The sequence below is a fragment of the Stylophora pistillata genome, chromosome 3 (genome assembly GCF_964205215.1).
Source record: "Stylophora pistillata chromosome 3, jaStyPist1.2, whole genome shotgun sequence".
Classification (NCBI taxonomy): Eukaryota; Metazoa; Cnidaria; class Anthozoa; order Scleractinia; family Pocilloporidae; genus Stylophora; species Stylophora pistillata.
Window position 1 is genome coordinate 24,466,569 of NC_142521.1, and position 21,683 is coordinate 24,488,251.

The 21,683-nt window shown below is 35.4% G+C and overlaps 1 protein-coding gene across 1 annotated transcript; it reads left to right on the forward strand.

Moving 5' to 3' along the window:
* Nucleotides 1-1,033: 1,033 nt before the first annotated feature.
* On the forward strand, nucleotides 1,034-20,883 carry LOC111332984 (centrosomal protein of 72 kDa). The gene is made up of 16 exons (XM_088755118.1): nucleotides 1,034-1,128; nucleotides 2,642-2,769; nucleotides 7,733-7,770; nucleotides 8,371-8,434; nucleotides 9,266-9,356; nucleotides 10,218-10,279; nucleotides 11,273-11,325; nucleotides 11,646-11,698; nucleotides 12,498-12,623; nucleotides 13,214-13,737; nucleotides 15,243-15,313; nucleotides 15,867-15,913; nucleotides 16,326-16,558; nucleotides 16,917-17,031; nucleotides 18,865-18,991; nucleotides 19,967-20,883. The coding sequence occupies exons 1-16, from the start codon at nucleotides 1,065-1,067 to the stop codon at nucleotides 20,106-20,108; spliced, it is 1,938 nt and encodes a 645-aa protein (XP_088611244.1). The 5' UTR covers nucleotides 1,034-1,064; the 3' UTR covers nucleotides 20,109-20,883.
* Nucleotides 20,884-21,683: the final 800 nt, after the last annotated feature.

Consider the following 21,683-nt stretch of genomic DNA (forward strand, 5'->3'; position numbering starts at 1 on the left):
TAAATTCTGAGATTTGGAGCCTTGTGCAAAGCCTCTTTGAAGAAAAATTTTCTGTTTCCATTGGCTTCAACATAAGAACACGCATCCTAAAAAGAGAAAAAATATTGAAAATGCTGTTCTCCACCTCCTGCCCATGGTTGGTATATCTTTCCTACAGAATCCTAAAAGATCCCGCCCTCCTCAAGTCATCTTCTATGGACTTTTCACAGCCTGACTCTTTGTAGTGCATTGCAGATAGCTGCGTGTCAGATTTGGAAAGTTCATTATTTCAATTTGTCGCTTTAAGTTGTCGGTTTAGACAGAAGTTTTTGCTTAGTAGTTGTGTGTTTGTCGGACAACTTATATTCTTTCATCGGGAATGAGGAAAATTGCTATTTTCTTGTCGTTGCAAGTTCCTTTAAAAAGTGGAGTGGGAGCGGTGCGGGAGTGGGAGCGGCGCGGGAGTGGGAGCGGCGCGGGAGTGGGAGCGGTGCGGGAGTGGGAGCGGCGCGGGAGCGGGCTGAGGGTAAACTTCGAAACACAAACGTTTTGGATTTGAATTGAATTTAGGATATGACAATTATTTGGGTCAACTAAAAATTAGCCTACAGAAAAAGGCGTAATTTCTTTTCTTTTTTTTTTTTTGCGTTTATCAGTTCGCGCTTCGCGCTCGCCTACAGCTTCTGTCCTGTAAAACGCGAAAAATCACGTTTGCTCCGCAGGCTTTGTTAAAAATATTTTTTCTGTATTTCTGTTTTTGCAAATTCCGGTCACAACAAGTTGTGTTAAGCTGGGGATCTTCAAGGGATCAAGTTGGTTTGTCACGCAATGCAACTCCAGCGGTTGCGAGTAACTGGAACTTGTTATTGTTTTGAGTTAGAACATTAGTCTCTCAAGCAGATATTTTATATGATCTAGGGAAGGGCTTAAACTAATTCTGAGAATATTAAAAATAAGAGAAAATTAAAAAATTAAAACTCTTGGTCACCAGAGCGAAAAACTCGTTCTGCGTGACACTTGTCTCTGGGTCTTCGCCGAGGAACCTGGTAACTACTCTAAAGCTTTGCTTGAAGTTTTTTCAAAAAATGGCGCTCAGAATTACGGAGCAGTGGATCAGAGAGCGTGTCAAGTTAAAACATGATCATTTGGGTATGATGTATTCACTGATGCCTCACCAATTTGTTCCTTCGCCATTTCTTACTCCTGATCCTCCGCAAAATCGTCAGCAATGACGGTTTTCTCCTGTTTTGCTCGTGCATTCCAACGGAGTTGTGCCAATGTTTTGTTTGTTCTTTGCGTCGCTTGAATTTTGTGGTGCAGTGCGTCCTAGATTTCTCTCTGCCAATCTTCACCTCTGTATCATTTCAGTCAATCTTTGGCTGTTTTGTCTATTTAAATTTGTCGTCCTAAGTTTTATGGATTGTGTTGGCTTAGTTTAATAATTATGAACATTGCATGCAACTTCGTTTCCGAAACTTGATTAATCAGCTGCATGTTTCGGAGCACGAGAGATGCATTGTCAATTGCCTCTTTAGTCTTTTTATCCTTTCCCTTGCAATCAGACACGTTTGCCTGCGAAAGTTCTTTTCATCCTTGTCTATAGTAAGCCCTATACAAAATACCAGAAAATACTGAGTTGGGCACTTACTCTAGGAAATACGGTATTCAACCTTTCATCTTGAAGTTGCAAAAGTAATAGGGCAGAAACATCTAGAGAATCCTTCAAGAATGTTGATGTATAACAATGCAGATAAAGGTTAAGATAATATCGGACAGAATTAAGGTTTCTGTCAAATACTTCAATCAACCGCTTATCCTTAAATTATACTAAACGTTTCTGCTCATTGAAATGCCTACAATGGACTTGCCAACTTCCTCGAAACCCTTTGATTCCAAGAAGTGATAAGTCCTTGAAATGTCTTCTCACAGCAGTAATGTCAAGCATAGAGTGACGAGAATGGAAAAAAACATATCTGGTGTGATATGATTTATCATGACCTGTCCAGCCTTGCTGGTGCAATTCCATTAAAAACCATAGTAGGAGGGTGCAGGGCTGGATGAGTTGATGTGGGCTGGTCTGGAAAAAGCTACACTCAGCCAGTAGATCATAATGTTAAGCTAAATATTTCCCATCCAACCCTCCCTCCCTCCCAATTAATTTTCACAATATGCTTTTGGTTACTTAAAATAGTGCAAAATCACTGGATGGTAAATCATGCTAGCCCCATTTTTGTCAATTTTTGTTCAGTGCTTTCTTTTTCACCTTCTATCTTACATAAAGGAAAAACAAACTCTTTTTGTAGAGTCCAGTGATAATGACATAAAAAACTGATTTCAATTACTGCTCCAGAAATAACCAAATGGGTTATCAAATAAATAAATGTTAGCTGAAAAAATGTCATCAAAGGTTTGCTTCTCGGCCAAGTGTTCAATTTTCAGATGGTGCCTCAGCCACAGACATCAGCTGACATACCAGCTGCCAGAAGGGGTTCTTTGATAAAATGTTTTGAAGTAATAGAGGACAAGTGAATTTTAAGGAGTTACATATTGAGAAGGATGACTTATGGATAGGACTTTGGGAGTTGAATTAATTGGGTTAATGGAGACAATGCACTATCTGAGCAGTAATTATGGGGAACTTATTGTATTATTTCTTGGGTAGATGATGTGAAATCTCTCTCACTTCCTGGTGCATATAATGAGAAGATTTCATCACTGGGTACAGCTCTTCATGGATTCACTCGACTCAAGGCCTTGGATCTGTCAAGGAACTCTCTTATAACTACTGAGGTAAGAAATTTTTCTTTTTTGAAATTTTTGGAGGCTTCTAAATCGAGAACCATTGAGTTAGTATTTGTAGGTCTTTTGGTCTTTTATTTGGCACTTATTTTTTTCCTCATTACTACGACAATTACAGTGCCAGGGCTCAACATTAACAGTAGGCAACTAGCCACGGCTAGACTAGTATAAATTCAGTTTTGGCCAGTGGTTTTTGATTTCCTCTTGCCAGTTAGTAAACAAACTGAAATTGTTGTAACATCTAAGTTGTTACGAGCTAGTAAGTTGAAAAGTTGGTGTTGAGCCCTGAGTGCTATGTTATTTTATACTTATAAGGTAAAGAGAATATGAAGTAAAGGCTTGAATAAAAAGAAGCATTTTTAATTCCTAATTACTGATAAGAAACCAAAACGCTTAGAAAAAAAAGCTGACTTTATATTCTTAAACTTGTAGTGTTAGGGTTCCCTCCAAACCCAACAGATTTTGGTGGGTTACAAAATTTAGCCAAGCACTTGTGATTTGATAGCATGGTCTGACTACTATTCAAATGCCTTTTAATTTGCACCTCTGTCCAGGATAACATAGATGTATTCTATATTTTTTGGTTTAACATGTGATTCCTAACTTTTAATATAATTATTTTCAACCATGCAGAAAATGTTTCCTTCATCATAATGATTATATTAACTCCCATGAGGAACCAAGAAACAATTTTTCCTTACAATATCAGGCAGACAAGTGATGAGAATAAAAAAAAATACCCAACTCTTATCAGTAATAAGGAATTAAAAATGCCCTGATGAGTACGTAAGCAATCATCAAACAGGCTTGTAGGGATGAAAGTGTAGTCTTTGCATTTGCCTAACTCAACATATATTGTGTTCTACTTAATCAAAATGTAGACTTCCTACATACATTCACACACACACACACACACACACATACACACATACATACATACATACATACATGTATGTATGTATGTATGTATGTATGTATGTTTAAACAGACTAGGAGAAGTCGTGGCTGTGAAAAAGTGCTCGATGCAGGTTGCAGAGCATTTCAATAGCGGTTATAAATTAATGACAGGAAGATCGTTTCACCATTACTCTGAGTTTCACGCAGCTTGCGCTGCGATCATCAGACAGTTTATAAACGGTTAATAAATGAGCAGCAGTGTTTTATCGGGTTTAAAAACATGAGGCGTAGCCAAGTGTTTTTAGACCCAATAAAACACGTGCTGCGAGTTTTTTAAATAGCTTCAAAGACCCGTGCCTCTATAGGGATTTTTCCAAACATTATATGAATGCATTTAATAGCTTCAAAAACCCATGCCTCTCAAGGGATTTTTCTAAATGTGATTTGAATGCATTAAAAGTTAATTACATACAGAGGGGAAAAGTGCTCCTTGTTTGGCTGCTGTTAAAGTTCAGAAAGCTTTTCCTTGAAATACTGCCCAAACGCATGTTTCGAGAACCAAAAAATGTGAAGGAAGAGAAAGATTACTTGGATAGTTGTGTTCCAAGGGCTACTCGGTATGCCACAAAGTGGGCTTACAAAATTTTTGGCGAGTGGCAAAGTTCAAGAAGAAATAAAGACGTCAACTTGGAGGAAATAGGATTTAGAGTTGAAGTTGAGAGTATTCAGAGTTTAGAAACAAGTGAGATGAGTGCTGAATCCTTGGATTTTTGGCTGACAAAGTTTGTCACAGAGGTGTCATGCAAGGAGAATGGAGAGTGGTATCCCTCAAGAGGTTTGTACAGTATTTGCTGTGGATAACAGTGTTACTTGAAAGAGAGCAATGGACGTGACACTATAGTTGTGTCTTCCAAAACTGCAAAATTAATTTTGTGAACAATGGGAAATTGTAAAAGGACGAATTTTTGTTCTAACAAGAATTTATCAGGAAAATAAACTTTGTTGTTTACTGTGGTTAATGTTTTTGTATGCTGCCTTTTGGTGAATAATTTGGTATTATCATTAGCGTGATCTTTTTTATAAAGATCTCTAGTGATCTCTATATAAAGATCACAGTAATCATATTTTCATTAATAATTCAGTGATGATTTCGTTGTTTATGAATTGTACCCCGATTTCCCCTGAGACCGAAATCAAAACTCTCTCTGGGCTTTTCAGAATGATCATTCTATACTGGCTAGAAAGGTTCATACACATGATCGATTTGCCTCGTGTGATAGGCTAATAAGCTCATGAATTATTAATGAGTTTTTTGAAGTATATATTAGTCATTAGTAGAACTCTCAGGCCAACAAAGGTGCACCACGCCAGTAGGATCAATAAAGATTCGCAGTCCAAACCTCACAGCAAACACGAATGTAGAAAGTTTAAAAAAATGAAAGGATGGACAATTTCTGACATAAAAAAAGATAAAAAATTTAAAAAAAACGTTTCGGTCAGAGACCTTCAGTTATTTACAACTTTTGAATCAAAAAGGGCTTTAAATAAGATCGAAGTGCTAGTGATTATGTAATTACAGGTGATGACTAAAGAACTGGTGCTAATAAAAAGATGACAAAAAACCAAGCTACAAAGAAAACAATGGACAAATTACAAGAGATAAAACCTAGCTAAAAACTAAAAGATAAAAAAACTAAATTTGCTAAAAATGAGTGGTGCTACCCAAAGAGGCAATGTGGCAAGCATTAGAAAAGGGTAGACCCACTTTTACTTGCAGCTGTAAACCGTACCAAAATCCCAAAACAAGGCCTTTGGAGCCCGAGAAGGCAAATTAGCAACAAAATCCCTTGAGGGGCACTTAAATGATACTAATCATAATATGATCCCGCGGCAGGGCCTCTGAGTCTAATCAACACCTAAAAGGCTGACAAAATCCAAGAAAAAGGGCCTTTCAACAATTAATTGGTAACACCTAATGTACGATAGAAAATTAATTATAGCAAATTCTGTTTTTTGAATGAAATTCCTTTCTTTTATTCTAACCATGGGGTGCCAAAGAGAACAGCTGAGCACTCTAATAAGCCTGTTTTGTGATTAAAAGCCCATCAATCTCTTCAGAGCCGCTTGGGGCCTGTACCTGATCAATACATTGGAACGCAAAATCACCCAGGGTGTGTGGGGTTCTGTTAAAGTGTATTGCTACTTCACAAGTTGTTTTGTTTGTGAGCATAGCAGATTTGTGATTTCGAAACCTAACTTTAAAGTCGGTATTCATCCCACATATTGCAGGCGACATTTCTGGCAAGAAGCCAAGTAAATCACATTTTTAGAATCACAGGAAAGTCTAAAATGAATGGTGTAATTTTTGCCCATCTGAAAGCTGAGAAATGATTTAAATTAATTCAACAAAGAAATTTTGACAGAGGTTGCATCTTTTTCTATTGCATTAAAGCAGCCATTGTCATGAGGAATCATTTGTCTCTCGCTGGCAGTTTTAAAGCGAGATGGTGCTAATGATTCTTTGAGATTTTTCGACCAATGAAAAAATGGTATGATAGAATTTCGAGGAAAAAGTTCTTTCAATTTGGGGTTGAATTGTAGAATGAACAAATGCTTTCTGATTATGTTGCCTACATCAGGCAAGTTTGGATTGAATGTAATAACAAATGGAAATAGTTTCTTCATTTCTTTTCCACGAGTCCTGAGTAAATCATTTCTAGGAATGGCAGAGGCTTTGGAGAATTGCTCAGAAACTAATTTAGAGGATAGCCCCAGTTAACAAGGTACTCTTTGTACTCAGCTGTTCTCTCGGCGAGAAATACTTCTTCAGAGTAATTTCTTTTTAATCTTGTGGCTACTCCAAAAGGAATAGCCTTGAAAACATGCTTAGGATGGCAGCTGGAAGGCAGAAGATTAAAAGTGGTTATCTGTAGGTTTAGAATAGACGTCTGTCCTAATAAATCTATTGATAAGATATAAAGTAAGATCAAGTACCTGAAGCTTGCACTCAGAAAAAACTAGCTCAAATTTAATAGTGGGATACAGGGAATTAATGTAATCAGTAAATTGATGTAGGGCAGGAAGGCCTTGCTGCCAGAGATCAAATACATTGTCTTGATATCTTTGCTCAGCTCTGACTCTACTATGACTCTACTATATATAATACAAATAAAGAACTAGTATATATAGTATATATGTATGTGTGTATGTGCGTGCGTGCGTGTGTCTATATATATAGACACAGGCACACACATGCATACATACATAAATACATACTATATATACTAGTTATTTATTTATATATATATATCTATTTAGTATAATTTCAGAGCTGAGCAGAGTTTCCAGCAATCTGATTGGTTGAGTGATTCCTTATATGATGCTGTATAAACTGCTCCACGCAGTTTATATAAAATGTTGAAATAAAATGTTAATAAATGTTACTAAAATGTTATGATTTTAGAAATTTCTCTATTGTTCAGCTCTGAAATTATACTAAAACATATATTCACCTCAGGTTCAGTAAATATTGTCGAATAATCCCCTTGACTTCGTCTCGGGGATTATTTGACGATATTCACCTTGCCTTCAGCGAATAATTGTTAAATATATATATAATTATACAAAATTATAACAATTATGGAACAGTTGCATGTGCGCAAAGGTGCTGTAGGCTTAACAATCCAGATGCAGTTTTTCAAATATATTAGTGCCATATAAGTACTGCACTTCACAACTCAACTATTTATTATTTTTTCTCATCAAGGAGGTCACATGTAAAATTTCATGACCATAATGTCACTAAATTAGCAGAATGCAAAGCATGCAAACGAGATAAAAAATATGTAAAAGAAATATATCAATGATAAGTTGTGACACGGTTTCTTTTTTGAAATCTACAGTTTTATTTCTGGCAACTAGTTTGATTAAGATTGTATTATTACAAATTTGTTAAACTTGAGCATAGAGTGCGGTATAATTCACTTTGATTAGTAATGGTGTCTATTCTTAGGGTTCTGTTAAAAAAGGTTATTCTGTTCTTGTTTTGTTTAAACAGGGTCTGGAGAATCAACAAACACTGGAGTCTCTGAACCTGTATCCTTCTTCATCTTTTCAAAGAGACTAATTCCAAATACATTGGATTATTGTAAAGATTTTCAGGACTGTAGTATACTCTTGTATGCAAGAAAGTGGAGAATAGAAAGACATCTTCACTAACTAGACTGAAAACATTCACCTAACAACTGACTCCTCCCTTTAATCTCACAATGATTCCCACTGAGATCTTTGAATATTACTAACTACCCCCACCCAGTCAATAAGAATGCATGATCAAGACAATAACTTTTCAAAGTTAAGTACTACTTCAAAAGTAAGCTTATTGTAAAGAAATGGAATGCCAGTTTCTATGAAACCTTTTTTCTGCAAAACTTCACAATTCCAAGAATATTTGAAATTACAGTTCGTAGCTTATAACAACTAAATGCCACGTCAAAAACTCAAGTCTTAGCATTGAAGATGAACTCCACAGAACTCAACACAATACATTTAGGAAAGTATTATTGAAATAGTGCTCAAGTTTTCTTTATGAGTCCAAATAACAGTGACTTTTCAATGATTTAAGGGGGAAAGCAAGTTAAAGGTCATAATAATTATTGTTTCTGATGTTGTGATATTAACATGAATCAATAACAGATACTATAATAACATATCTAGTTTGAAGGATTTACATGGGTTAAGGAATTTGGCAAATCTAAAGGTAAGTATAGCTGATTTTATATTGAATCTACCCTTGCCATGTAGTTGACTGACAATTAATGTATTCAGTGTAGGACTTATTATTGTTACACTAAGAAATGGAATGAGCAAATTTCTTCATCTCTTTCAACCGATCATAGATGGACCAGCATTTAATTCATTTCTCTTTACAGTAATGCTGCTGAATTATTCTTGAAAAAAGGAAATTGATTGCCAACCTAAGAATTAAGCTTTGATTTTCAAAGGAATTCTCCTTGTCAAAGGAAATATATCGAAAACTGTGTGGATAATCTGGATTGGATACTGATGCTAGGGTGTAAAGGGCTAATCATGTACATTGTCTGGGAAAATTTTACAGAATGCAGCATGATGCAGCATACTGAGTGTAGCATTGTACAATTTTTACCACTAACATTACAATAACTGTAATTATTAAAAACTAGATCATTGGATAATACAATTTAAGACTTTTCATTGGCTGAGCCATTATGGTATATAAGCCAATATACCATATAATCTAATATCTGTGCATTGTAACATCCAGTTTCTTCTTACAAAATAAAGTCAAGAAGATTTGTTTAATGTCTTGGAGGCGTTCTTTTTAATAAAACAATTATTCCACGAGCACGCGTTGGTTATGAGATGATAGATAGCCAACAAGGTGTGTAGCGCCGAGTTGGCTATTGTCGTCTCATATCTAACAAATGCAAGTGGTTAATTGTAACTACTTCAAGTTGAAATAGATGAAGAAAGAATGCCTGCTGCATGAGATACTGTTTTCGCTCATCATGATCTAATATGTATGCCTAAATCTTGTTTCCCTGTTTCAAAGGACTTAGATCTGCGGTTAAACCCAGTCACCAAAAATGAAGCCGATTACCGTCTGTTCCTTGTCCACATGCTACCAAATCTACGGCGACTTGGTAAGAAGAGGCTTTTCTTCCTCTTGATCAGCTGATATTGGGAAGTCTCAAACTCCCAGATATTTCTTCAGTCTCATAACTAACACTCACCAATTGGTCATTAACATTTTTCTGGTTTCTAATGTCATTAGCATTACTACATACAACTCAATAACAGTCATTTCTGAACACTGTTAATGATTTCAAAGGACTTGTCAGGGGAATGATATTGAAGATATTACCAAACTGTGGGTGGAGGCAATTTAAATTTAATTGTTCACAGTTGACGATGTCTTTCACAAGTGGGAGATGTTATCATCAGGAGAAGTGCTACAGTGATCTAAGTAAACATGTAAACTCAGTTCATTATTGCAACTTTACTGTAAATAAAACTTGGTAACATCTCAATATAATTGTCTTTCCCTGTCATGTGATGGGAAACATGTTGAGTATTATTGATAGAAGTAAAAACCCCTCCAGAAGAGAAAAATGTCCAGTTTATTTACCTGGTTACCATGATGACATCTTTGTTTTATTTAATTATACAAATTTTTTGGTGGTGAAGATATCATATTCAGAAACAAAGAAAATTGGGATATTTCATTGATGTCCACCTACATGTACTGATGGAAAATATTAACAAAGAAGTTGTAATGTACCGTGACCAAGGCTGGAGTGATAGTGTGACCTAAAGGAAATTTATATTGCAAATCCTGTGTGTAGGATGATTTGACTATCATAGGAAATAGTTTCTACCGATGTAATTCTAAAACTATGATGAAAATATTGCAATGTGATGCACAATTGTGAGCCTAGTTACAGTAGTATTGTATATACTTAGAAATATTCTTTCTCCATACTTCATTCTCCTTGGTATTCTAGATGATAGATCTGTGAGGGATAGTGAAAGAAGAGCAGCCATAATGCACTTTACATCTGATCAGGTATTCCCAAACAATATGTTTAGGACACAATATGTATTATGCTTTATCGTATGACCCATCTGGCCCTGTTCGCGCAATATCCCATAGAAAACCATAGTAAAAGCTGACATGTGCAGGGCCAGTGGGTTGACATGAACCGCTCCAGAAAAAGAAGTCTGGCCCTGCTGCCCTCATGTCTTTTTGTTGCAAAAAATCAAAGAAAAATAGAAATAAGAAAAAAAAGTGACATTTTAAAGGAATTGTGAGTTTCTTATTCTGACTTGAAAAAATAAGGGAAAATTTATAAAATTATTCCAGAATATTTTTTTTTTGTGTGCTCATGTGGCTGCATGTGGCCTTCTATGGTGTCCAATTTAAGTGAAAATTTTCAAGAGTTAGTGGTCATGATTATGATAAAATGTTTATTGACTAGTTTGGTTGGGCTGAACAAGAAAATATTTGGCTATGGGTCATGAGCTATAGACCTCACCACACTTGGTCTGTATATCATGACCTCAAACCAAATATTTTCCCATCCGTCCCTTCCACTCAGTCAGTAACTCCACGTAGACTGCTGTAAATGATTTGATTCTGACACAATGCAGGATATTTGTGAACTTGTCACATTACCAACAAGTTCTTTGTAGCTTCATGATCAGAACATCTCTTTGTAAACTCTCAACTGGGAGTACTCAGAATCATAGGCCACTCAGATTTTTCTTGGTCCCTTTCTCATAAGAAATTGTTTCTATCTTCTTAAGAATAGTTGAATGCACCAACTGTTCCTCCTGGGAGTTTCCTAATAGTACTTTATTTGCATTGACAAACACTACAATGACATTTTATCTTCCAGTAGTAGTCAACAACTTTCAGCCATAGGTTGTTTTATTTAGTTTACAATCATGTTTGTAATGCATAATCAAGTTTTTCAGTATTATTATTATTACTAGACAAAAGGAACGTAAAGCAATCTTGTTGATTTAATTTTTAATAAGTTTCTTAATTCTTCTTAAGGCATCAGAATTTGATCGCCATTCTTCCGCAAATCCTGAGAGACCTTTAGAGAGGTACAATTTATTTATTTTGCATTAAATCCTGAAATTTCTTCCATTAAGTCCTCTAATTTTTTGCATGAATTTCACTTTTGAGTGGTTATGTTTTACACTCCCATTTGCAATCTGTCAGTGGTAATTTTTTAATGAAAACTTCTTAAATAATTATAATAACTGTTGATAAACATCAGTCAAACTGCATTGTCCCAAAAACTTCCATCCATCTTTTGTGGATGGTATTGAAAGTTTACTGACTTATCAGTGTTAGAAATTGTCCCCTTTTAAATTGAGAATGTTTACTGATTTGTAATTGAGCATTACTTTTTTTTTTTCAGGCTACCCCTGCCTAGATCTGACATGATTCATAATCTTGCTCCTCATCCATCAGGTACAATCTATCCAATTGACTGACTGAGATTGAATAATTCTGCCCAATCAGCATGTGCAGAATATTAATTTTAACAAGCCTTTGAAGTCTGTCCTCAAGCCACAAGGCTTGCCCTTACTGCAAGAGCTTATCAACATTTGCCTGATATACATCCCAGCATTTTTTCAGGTTTTTTTACAAAGTCTTGTGGCACTCTCCTGGGTAGAGAGAGGCACTGTGAGAGTAAAGCATTCCTCCCTAAGGACACAACTGAGTGGCCAGGTCAGGGCTAGGATTTTGAATGAACATTTTTTGCCCCTGAAATCTCATATTAACTTATCCATCCCAGCTTCACAGAGGACTTTCAATAGGAACCTTAGCTACCCTACATTTTCATCTTTCCTCTAAAAATGAATTTGGCATGCAGGTTGTAAGGTGCCAGACTGCCATTGAGGATGTAGTAGGCTTAATCCTGAGAACAAACCAACATTCAGGATCTTGAAACATTACTGAGGAGAATGTACTGCCTTTGCCATGACATGTGCAAATGCTGAGACATTCAAGTCAATCTTGGATGAGGACAACAAAACCCAGAGTAATTTTCTTTCAAATATTGTAAACTGCTTGTTGCAGTCCACTGCAACATGTTGTTAAGTATAAGGGCATAATTTAGTTTTGATAACATGTTAATAAATATAAATGCCACGTTATCATTAGGAGTCACACTATGGCATGAGATGAGAACGACCATCAACTGCTGTCACTGTTTATCTCTCTGTGGGTACAACATCTGATGACTAATATTTCATCATATTTTAAGTGCTAGAGGATGATGATGTGGCAGTCCTGGATCTTATTACATGCACTGGTGGAGACTTAAAACAACCGAGAGGGATATCTGGCTCAACAGCGAGGGTGCCTGATGCTGAAGATTATACTAGAGATGGTTAGTTGTTTTCCAAATAACATTGTCATTTAGATCCATGCCTGATAAAATTCTTATAAACATTGGTTTCACACATGTCAGGAAAAACTTGGAAAGTTAACAAACCAGAGTGAGATTCATGAAAAGTCTTCAAAATGTCTGAAAATCCCAATCACAGGGAAATGAAAGTAAATGCAAGACAGTTTGAATAAGCATCATAATAAATACCCACCAATAGGGAAGTGAGAAACAATTTCCAGTTTTCACATTCATAATTAAGTTTCAAATACTTCTTCATGTAAGAGAATTAATCTATAGCATATTAGTTAAGTGTACTTAAACTCATCATGGTATGTAAGTCTGCATCAACTCTGGCTACCTATTTTTTTTTAACCAGTGTATCCGTAAAAAGATTGAATGATTATAGATAATTATTAAACACACACAAAAATTTACATCTTATACAAAAACTATTGACAAAGGAAGTACTGGAAATTAATTTACACTGGGTAATCGTATATCACTCAGTGGAAAATTTTTTGTATCATTTAAACAATTTTAAAACACAGATCTTGCTTTTCAATCTGCTCATTTTATCTCTCTTTCTGTAGAACTCCACAAGATGTTTCCATCAATCGCAGGACCTACCAGGCACAAGTCAGATCTAAGAGACTCCTCTCAGGATTTAAGAGCGCAAAAGGATAGAGTGTATGTTCATTTTGCGGATGATAAAATACGACCATCTGATAATCCAAATCTGAAATACACAGATGAAACAAATGCTCACACAACAATATCCACAAGAGGACATTTCACACCAAATCCAAGGGTAACAAATCATATTACGACACCCAGGGGCAGCACTTGGTCACATGATCCAAGATATGCCCCAGAAGACCCTACATCTGACAGGTCTGTTAATTATAAGGATGACTTTCCCAGAACACAAGAAAGAGGACAAGACATGAGTGTACCATTGTCAGCAAGGTCATATGAACTGTCACCTTCTAGAAGACTACAACCTTCTCCTAAACAATCACAAGGACCTCTTGCAGACAAGTTAGGTCCAGGAGGTGATATAAGCAGCCAAAGAGAGATGCCAATACATGACTCTCTTGTAAACTCAACAAAAACGGCAAGTCTTGCACTTGGTAGCATGTGTTTGTTGAATTCAGAACCTTCATTGTTTTTATTCTTAAATATCATCTCAATACGGCAGCACTGCTACTGAGAATTGGGCGTGATGTAGTTCAAATGTTGTCTTGGACAAAAATTTTTCCAACAAGTTCAGTGTTTACTTTTTATCATTAATTATCATAATCTACCAAGAAGGGAAAGAAATAATTGGTTTAACTTTGAAAAATTTTTATTGAGAGAAAACATTTGAACCAATTATAACACATGGATTAGATGGATGAAGATAGCCTATCTTGGGGACATACCAGACTGCTCAGTTTAAGAAAGTGACAGGTGTTGTCCATAAAGGTCTCCTTAACTCATGTAAAATGCTTTCACATGGAATTCATTGAAGGAATTCTGCTCAGTATAGAACTGGCAGAATACAATAATTTTATATTGCATTTCTTATTTCAAACAGGGTGGGCTTATCTGACCATTTAGTTGATTAGGTGTTAGTGTGTTCAGATTACCAAGCTTAATTTGGAAGGTAAAGTGCCACACAATTATACTTTTACTTTTTGTGTGAGCCCTTTACAGAGGAGGAAGTTGTCATGGGTATCTTTAGAAAGTCTTTCCTCTCATCATTTTAATTGGCATATGCATAGGAGCATAATTATGTAGATCTGTAGATTTTTTCTAGAGAAACTTTTTTTTTGAGGGGGGGGGGGATAAATTAGTATCTGTGACAACACCAGATAACTAACAATCTTGATTGTTGAAAGTACATTTAAAGTTATAAAATAATTCCTGTTCAAGGTGCATGGGATACACTGTAAGTACTATGATCACTGTGTACAGTCGAACCTCGATTATCCGGACCTCGATTATCTGGACTATTCAATTATCCGGACTTTTTTGTCTGGTCCCAATTTTTTTTAATGAATATTAATTAGTTGTGATCTTGAAAACTCAAGAGTCGCGAAAAGCCCAATAATCCTTTCCAAAGACTGTTGAAACAGCATATTATCCTGTGCGCTTTTCAAAATTTGCAAGTGCAACGAGACAAAGAATTATAATACTGTGATGCGTTATTTGTAAATACAGACAGGCTGTGTAGATATCACAATTAAAATGGTGTTTTCTTTGCTGTATACCTTTTGTTTACATTTCTATCTCATTAATATTCATATTTTCGATTATCCGGACTCTTAATTATCCGGACTATTTACCGAGGTGCCGACGAGTCCGGATAATCAAGGTTTGACTGTATAACACATGGGCCCAATTTAAAAAGTTCCTGAATATTTGAACACCATTACAAGATGAGCACTTACTATAAGTGAGTCATTTCTTTCCTGACATCTGCTTAAACTGTTTCAGTGTCATAGTTAATCACTTAACATGTACCTTGCTAACACATGATGTTCTTTGGCATTCTTCTAATGTGTAACTGCTATTAGATGATTAATACAATATTAATTTTTATAATGGATATATCCTTACTCTCTTTGATTTTTACAGGTAACTGCAGACACTTCAGGTTCTTTAGATCAAGAAGGACTCTTACACAAACTTCTTGACTTAGTGGACAAGTAAGGTTTATATTGTATGGAAATTTTGGTTGAGGCATACACCGAATCGAAGTATGGCGTCCAATTTTAACTGCCATTGTTTTGGACTTACTCAAGCCTCTCACACATGTGATAATCCTTTCTGTGTTTTCCATGTCGAGACGAGGCTAGTAAGTCCAGAACAATCGTAATTCAAAGTGGATGCCATATTTCAATTCAGTGTATATTGCCTTTATTTTGTGAGGGGAGCAACCTCAACTATTGGGTGAAATAGTTATCTTTTATTTTCATGGAAGCAAAGGACCCATTAATTCTGGCTCTACTCATATTTTGAAAGTACTTGTCACAGAAAAGTACTTTTTATGTTACTTTCTGTACATATGGCCTCACCTGAGACAAGGTGGAAGGGGGGGAGGGGAGGGTTGGCAGAAATTTCAAATGTTATGAAAACCTTTACAGCATGTAAGAGGTTGCATTGGGTATGAATAGCATCTATTGCAGATGACAAAGAACTTAATATTTTAGCATGTAAGACAGTGTATGTAATTTGCAATATTTTTCACTGTTTACGCAGGTACTGGAATGGATCCAAATCACTTCATAGCCACTCAAAGTTTCAGAGTGAGTTCAAAACTGAAAAACACAAGTATATTTTATTTTGTATTGGTGTTATTGTTCCAGCAAGAGGAAATAAGCAATGGATATAATTAAACAATAAAATCCTTTTCTTGAATAATCAAGGGAAAGACAAAACTAGCAATTAAGAGTTTGCTCAAATAATTCAGGGTTGTCAAATACAGGGTTTTCCTATAAAAGGAAATTGAGTCTTGTAAAATATATACTAGAAAATTGTACAGGGATTTGTATATTAAACGCCAACAGCTAGCATGTAGTTTTGATCACTCTACAGAGTTTCACTGCTATTTGTCAGCTTACATGTAGTATAAGAGACTAAGATCAATGACAAGATGTCCACTGAATGTTTTTGTTCTAAAATATTTACAATCTCTATGTTTTTTTATTTGATTTGCAGGTCTTGCTCAAAAACTTCTTTCTTCCTACTCACCAGCTTCCATTGAAAGAGCACATTTGACACCATCACATGATAATGATAAACTACAAACAGAACTGAAGGAAAGAACAGCAGAAATATCAAGACTACGTGACCAAATGTCACAACAGCAAACTGAACTGGAACAATTGCGTAACAAGCTAAAAAGTCACGAGGGATTAAAGGGTTCACTTGATGTTGCCTCACATGAGCTGGTTTGTTGTCCGCTATTTTGTTGGAAATGCTTACTCTGTTTAATACATGTATGACTGTGTTAATTACAGCAGTGGATCTCAGTTGAGTGTCACAAGTAAACTGGGACTAAAAAAAATTGGTTAACACATAACCACACACTGTGATTTAATTGTATAGAAAACTTGAAAAATTTCCTCAACTAACAAAATTGAAAACATTTCTTTAATTAGTTTGTCTCTCTGTCACCAAATTACATGTTAAGTTTTTTTTAGGAAGTATTCCCGCTAATCTTTTTGGTCCCAGAGGAAAACTGCAAACCTTCATAGCCTTGAATAAAAAGTACCTGGCAATGTTTCTTAAATTTTACTTTCTGTTTAGGCCTCAGTGAGATCAAGACTTCTGGAGTTTCAGGAGGAGAATAGTGCCCTGCAATCTAAAACAACTGCCCTAGAAGTTACCTCCCATGGTGCCTCAGAGCAAGAAAAACTTATAGGTAATGTAAGAATCTCTTTGTAACCTTTTGGTACACACTGATGATGAACTGCATTCATTATCTCGTATTTGGTATTCATCTGTTATAATAATGCTTTTAAGTGACAGAGCACAATTTGGTATTACTAATTGCCTCTCACTACATGCAAACTCTGAGGTCCAGGGCCAAAGCTACAGTGTTTCATCATGTTGTGATCAGTCTTAAACAGAAGGGGCATCTTAAAACAAACAAACTTGATCAAATCCTTCAAAACAGATGACTATAAACTTACAACTAAATATAAAGCTTTGTAACAGGATGTTTTGCCACCTGAGAAAATGTAAATTGTTTGATTTAATACTTAATTCTCAGAACTGAAATCATGAGAAATATATAGCAGACACAAAGGAGGACTTATAGATGAATATTTGGAGTGAAAAGTTAGAGAGAGTACTACTAGATTACATGCATAACTGGTCATCATCATGTAAATGCACACTTCTGTCTGAGGTCAACCAATGGGAATGTCAAAATGCAATCCTATTTTCAGTCACCTTCGATTCAGAACCTAACTTAACAACCCTACCATACAAGGTTTGTCCCTCATGTATTACAAAAACAGAGGAGAAAGTGTCAGTTCCAGTGCTATCACAAAATGTTCTTGACCCTAATTAAAAGATAGAAGCACAGACTAAGCTGCGTTAAGTAGCTAACTAAAGGCTACTTTAACTTGCTTAGCTATGTCATCTTTTAATACTCAATTCAATTCTTTATTTCAAACATTAAATGACATTTACAAGGTTTATATTAAAGATAATAGAAAGAGAAAAATAAACTAAGGTAATATTTGGCCACAAAAATAAGGTTAAGATGTGCACGGTGTCCAAGGTAGCAAGAGCTTTTTAGTTGGACACTGTTATGGTCACAGTAAACTAAAGTAATGCAAAATAATCAAGTTTGATTGAGCAAAAGTTGACAAGATAGTTGAAAAAGAAAGATACGTAGTTGAAAAGTTAATAGATAGGCATGTGGCTGAAGTCTTTTCTGGCTCTATTAGCTGCAAGCAAACTAGTTCATGACCAGCTGAAGAGGAAACTTTTTTTTATTTTGTTTATTTTTTATTTATTTCAGTCTATAGTTACAATTCTATTTTTAACTTTTAAGGTACAAAAGAATGAGTGAAGTTTGGTTTACAAAAGTTAACAATGACACCACATTTGAAATTAAAAAAGATTTTTGCAATTCTTATCTACATACTTATTTAACTTATACAATTTTCCTAAATAAGAACATTGTCTACTTTAATTATTTGTTAAAATATTGCTTCCTCAAATGTCTTCCATTTTTCTTTAAACAAATTCATTTTATTCTATTTAAAATATAATTGTTTTTCAGTCTCATATTTTATTACCAAAATTCTTATGAAGTGGCTTAAGGAAGGTAATGTTCCTCTACATCGACAAGTCCACAGGAAAGATTTTTCTAAAATTACTATATAATTGAATACTTTAGATTCATCTCCTCCTCAAAAGACCCAACAATAACCTTGTAATATGTAAGCAAGAGGCTTAATTCTGCAACTCTTGATTTTACACAAAAATTTTTCATTAACCTCATGCCAAAAAGAATTCGAAAAAGAACAACTGAACAAAATATGGGATTTGGTTTCTGTTAGCTGATGACAGAAGACACAGTTGGAATTAGCAATGTATCCTGTTTTACACAGGCAGTCATTAGTAAACAGGGTAGAATTCAACACTTTGTATAGAAAGGAGCATAGATATGATTCACTAGCAAAACTGAAGAGAAAACTTGTAATGATTGGATTTTGACGTGATATTGTTTCTCCAATAGGTGAACTTCAACACAGAAATCTCTCACTTCAGGAACAAGTCAAATCTCTCAGCCAGCAGGTTCAACAACAAAACATTAATCTGGAGCAATTACAAGAGCTCACAAACATGCTCCAAGAGAGCCACAGGTACAACATACTTGTAAAATTGATCAACTTGAGATACTATATTTTTTGCAGAAAGTGAACAAATTTCTTGGAAAATCACTTTGCAAAAAAAACGCTCAAGCAATACTTTTTGCTACAACATAAAAACTACACCCCACTTAAAATCTTTCTTTTCTGTAACAGAACAGTGAATGCTGGTCACTGTGCATGCAAAGGAGGAGGTGGACATACCCTTTGTGATGTCACTATCTCTGTTCATTCTTTTGTAATGTGGTCCTTAACTCTGTCTCCTTAAAATGAAAAAATTAATTAGCAAATCTTGTTTACAAAAATTCTTATTTATGAAGGATTAATCACCAAGGCCCAGTTTATCAAAGCAGACGATACTATGTGATGTACAAATTGATATCCGGCCAGTAGATAAGTGTCAAAAAAATGAAGTGTGTTATCCATGTGATAGAGGTTGATTCAGTGGATAGCTTCATCTACATTTTTGTACCCAGGGAACAAATGCTGGGCTAGTCCTTTTGCTGTTACTGACTGCTTAGTCATGATGGTGCATGCTCTTTAAAATGCTTTCACTGTATATTCCCATTAACCCCTTCACTCCCAGGATTTCATTAGTGATTCTCCTTACTTTCTGCCATACAATTCTTCTGATGTTAGTTTGGAGAATTTGGTTTTACTCTCATCACTTGTCTGCTTGATATTGTATTGATATTTTTGAAAGGAGATATTTTGTTTTGGTCGCTCATGGGAGTTGAAGGGTTACCTGCATCTTCAAGAGGCTCTCTGTCCAAAAGATACAAATACTAAATTTGTACACACACTGCTGAAAATTGCAATGTTCCATCCTTACTACAGTATCTACAACCATTTCCACATGGAAGGGTTCATCTACAGATGCTAACTGGCAAATTGGAAAGGGGACATGGGTCAATGATCTGAGTCAAGTTTGTTTATAATAAGTCTTTCTTCTTCTTTTGATTCACCCAGATCATTAGTTTCTACCAATGACCATTTGCTGCGAGAACTGGACGAGGCACGGCAGCGCCATCAACATGAAGTTCACCAGATGCACTGGAGCTATGATAATCTTAAAAAGACTATTGACTGGTTACCAAATAGTGTCAAGTAACATCAAGACAAGAACAGATATCTCTTCCTTTGATACTGTAAAGATGTTTGCTTACAAAATAACATAAAATTATTTTATGTGATAAAGAAAGAGTACCTTGTGATAAAGAGAGAGTACCTTGCATTTTAAAGCTTGTGTGACTATTTTTTGCCCAAGTTTAAAAATATTATGAAGATTCTATGAACTATAACTTTCAATGAAAGTCTAAAATCATTTCCTAATTTGAAAGCTTGGAATGTAAAACTTTTTTGTTACAATGTATTATTCTGTTTGATTGTACAGCACTTAATTTATTCAGGCATTATGTGCATATCAACTTAAAGTTATCCCTTCAACCATTATGTGTATACACCCCATTATCATAATCATTATCATCATTTTTTTTTTCTGTGCAGGGAGGTAGGGAGGTAGGGAGCTGTACATACCTACGCATTCAGTAATATTTTTATATGTCAATTATTTTCACTCATTAGTGTGTCAGCCTGATTCTCAGATGCTAGTTTGCCATTCTGCTCATAAAATAATCATGTCAAACCAGTGTGTGTATGCATAGTGTATTATAATAAAGTATCCCTAAGTTTGTAGTGGTGATATTATCACTTCTTATTTCTTTTGTTGTTGTTATTATCATCTTTAAATCTACAGAGTTGGTACCATGTTATTAGGGAGACAGGTCAGGCAGGGACGTGTCATAGTTTTATCATTTGTGCTTGTAGGTCTCTTAGAGGGGAAACGATCAATTAATATAAATGTGGAAGATATTTGGTGACAAGAACTTTTTTCTCAGTTTTATTTGTTGTGTTTCTTAAGAATTACTCCACTCAACTTCAAGGTTGTCATAACATATATATTTGATTAAGTGCCCAACCTTGAATAAGCACCCTTCCTGTTGAAAGGAAAAGTTAATAAACAACCCACATAGGATATGATAGACAGGCACACAGCCAAAAAAATGCTGCAATCATACCTTTCCTCTATTTTTCCAAGTCAGAACAAGAAACTCCCAATTCTCAGAAAAAGCTGCCTTTTTTCTCATTTCTGTTTCCCTTAGTTTTGCAACAAAGCAATATGAGGGCAGCAGGGCTGGATAGCTTTTCCCACACAGGCTCATTTCAACCCATCCTGCCCAGTGCAAGTCTGCTTTCACTATGGTTATCTATTGGATTGCATAATAGGGGCCTGATGGGTCATATAATAATATACAATAAGATATTTACCAAATTAGGGTTTAGGCACACAATCATGTACCTCAGCTAGCCTAAGAAAAGTTTTCAGGCCCTAATGAAATCCCTAATTGTTTGTGCTTTTTCTTGAGGACTAAAAGCAAATAACAGTACAGATTTTTAATTGAGTTGTCATTATATTCTCTTAGAGAGAATGAATAGAAAGTATTTTTCTGTGTAATGCTTCCTAAGAATTTGCCCCAGCGTGGCTTAAGTAGCTGCTAGGGGGTTTCCTACTGATCCCGCACCATATCAATAGATGGTAACCACTGACATATGAGCCACAACCTTTTTCAGTAAATTCTCTCGACTAATCAGGGGTGCAGCTTATATGCAAGAACATCTTTAAAAT

Bases quoted from the DNA above. Each gene is read 5' to 3' on its own strand.
- LOC111332984 (XM_088755118.1), top strand. From the start codon at position 1,065: ATGGCGCTCAGAATTACGGAGCAGTGGATCAGAGAGCGTGTCAAGTTA. The intron at 12,624-13,213 runs GTTAGTTGTTTT...CTCTTTCTGTAG, and splicing joins TGAAGATTATACTAGAGATG to AACTCCACAAGATGTTTCCA. The intron at 17,032-18,864 runs GTAATGTAAGAA...TTTCTCCAATAG, and splicing joins AGAGCAAGAAAAACTTATAG to GTGAACTTCAACACAGAAAT.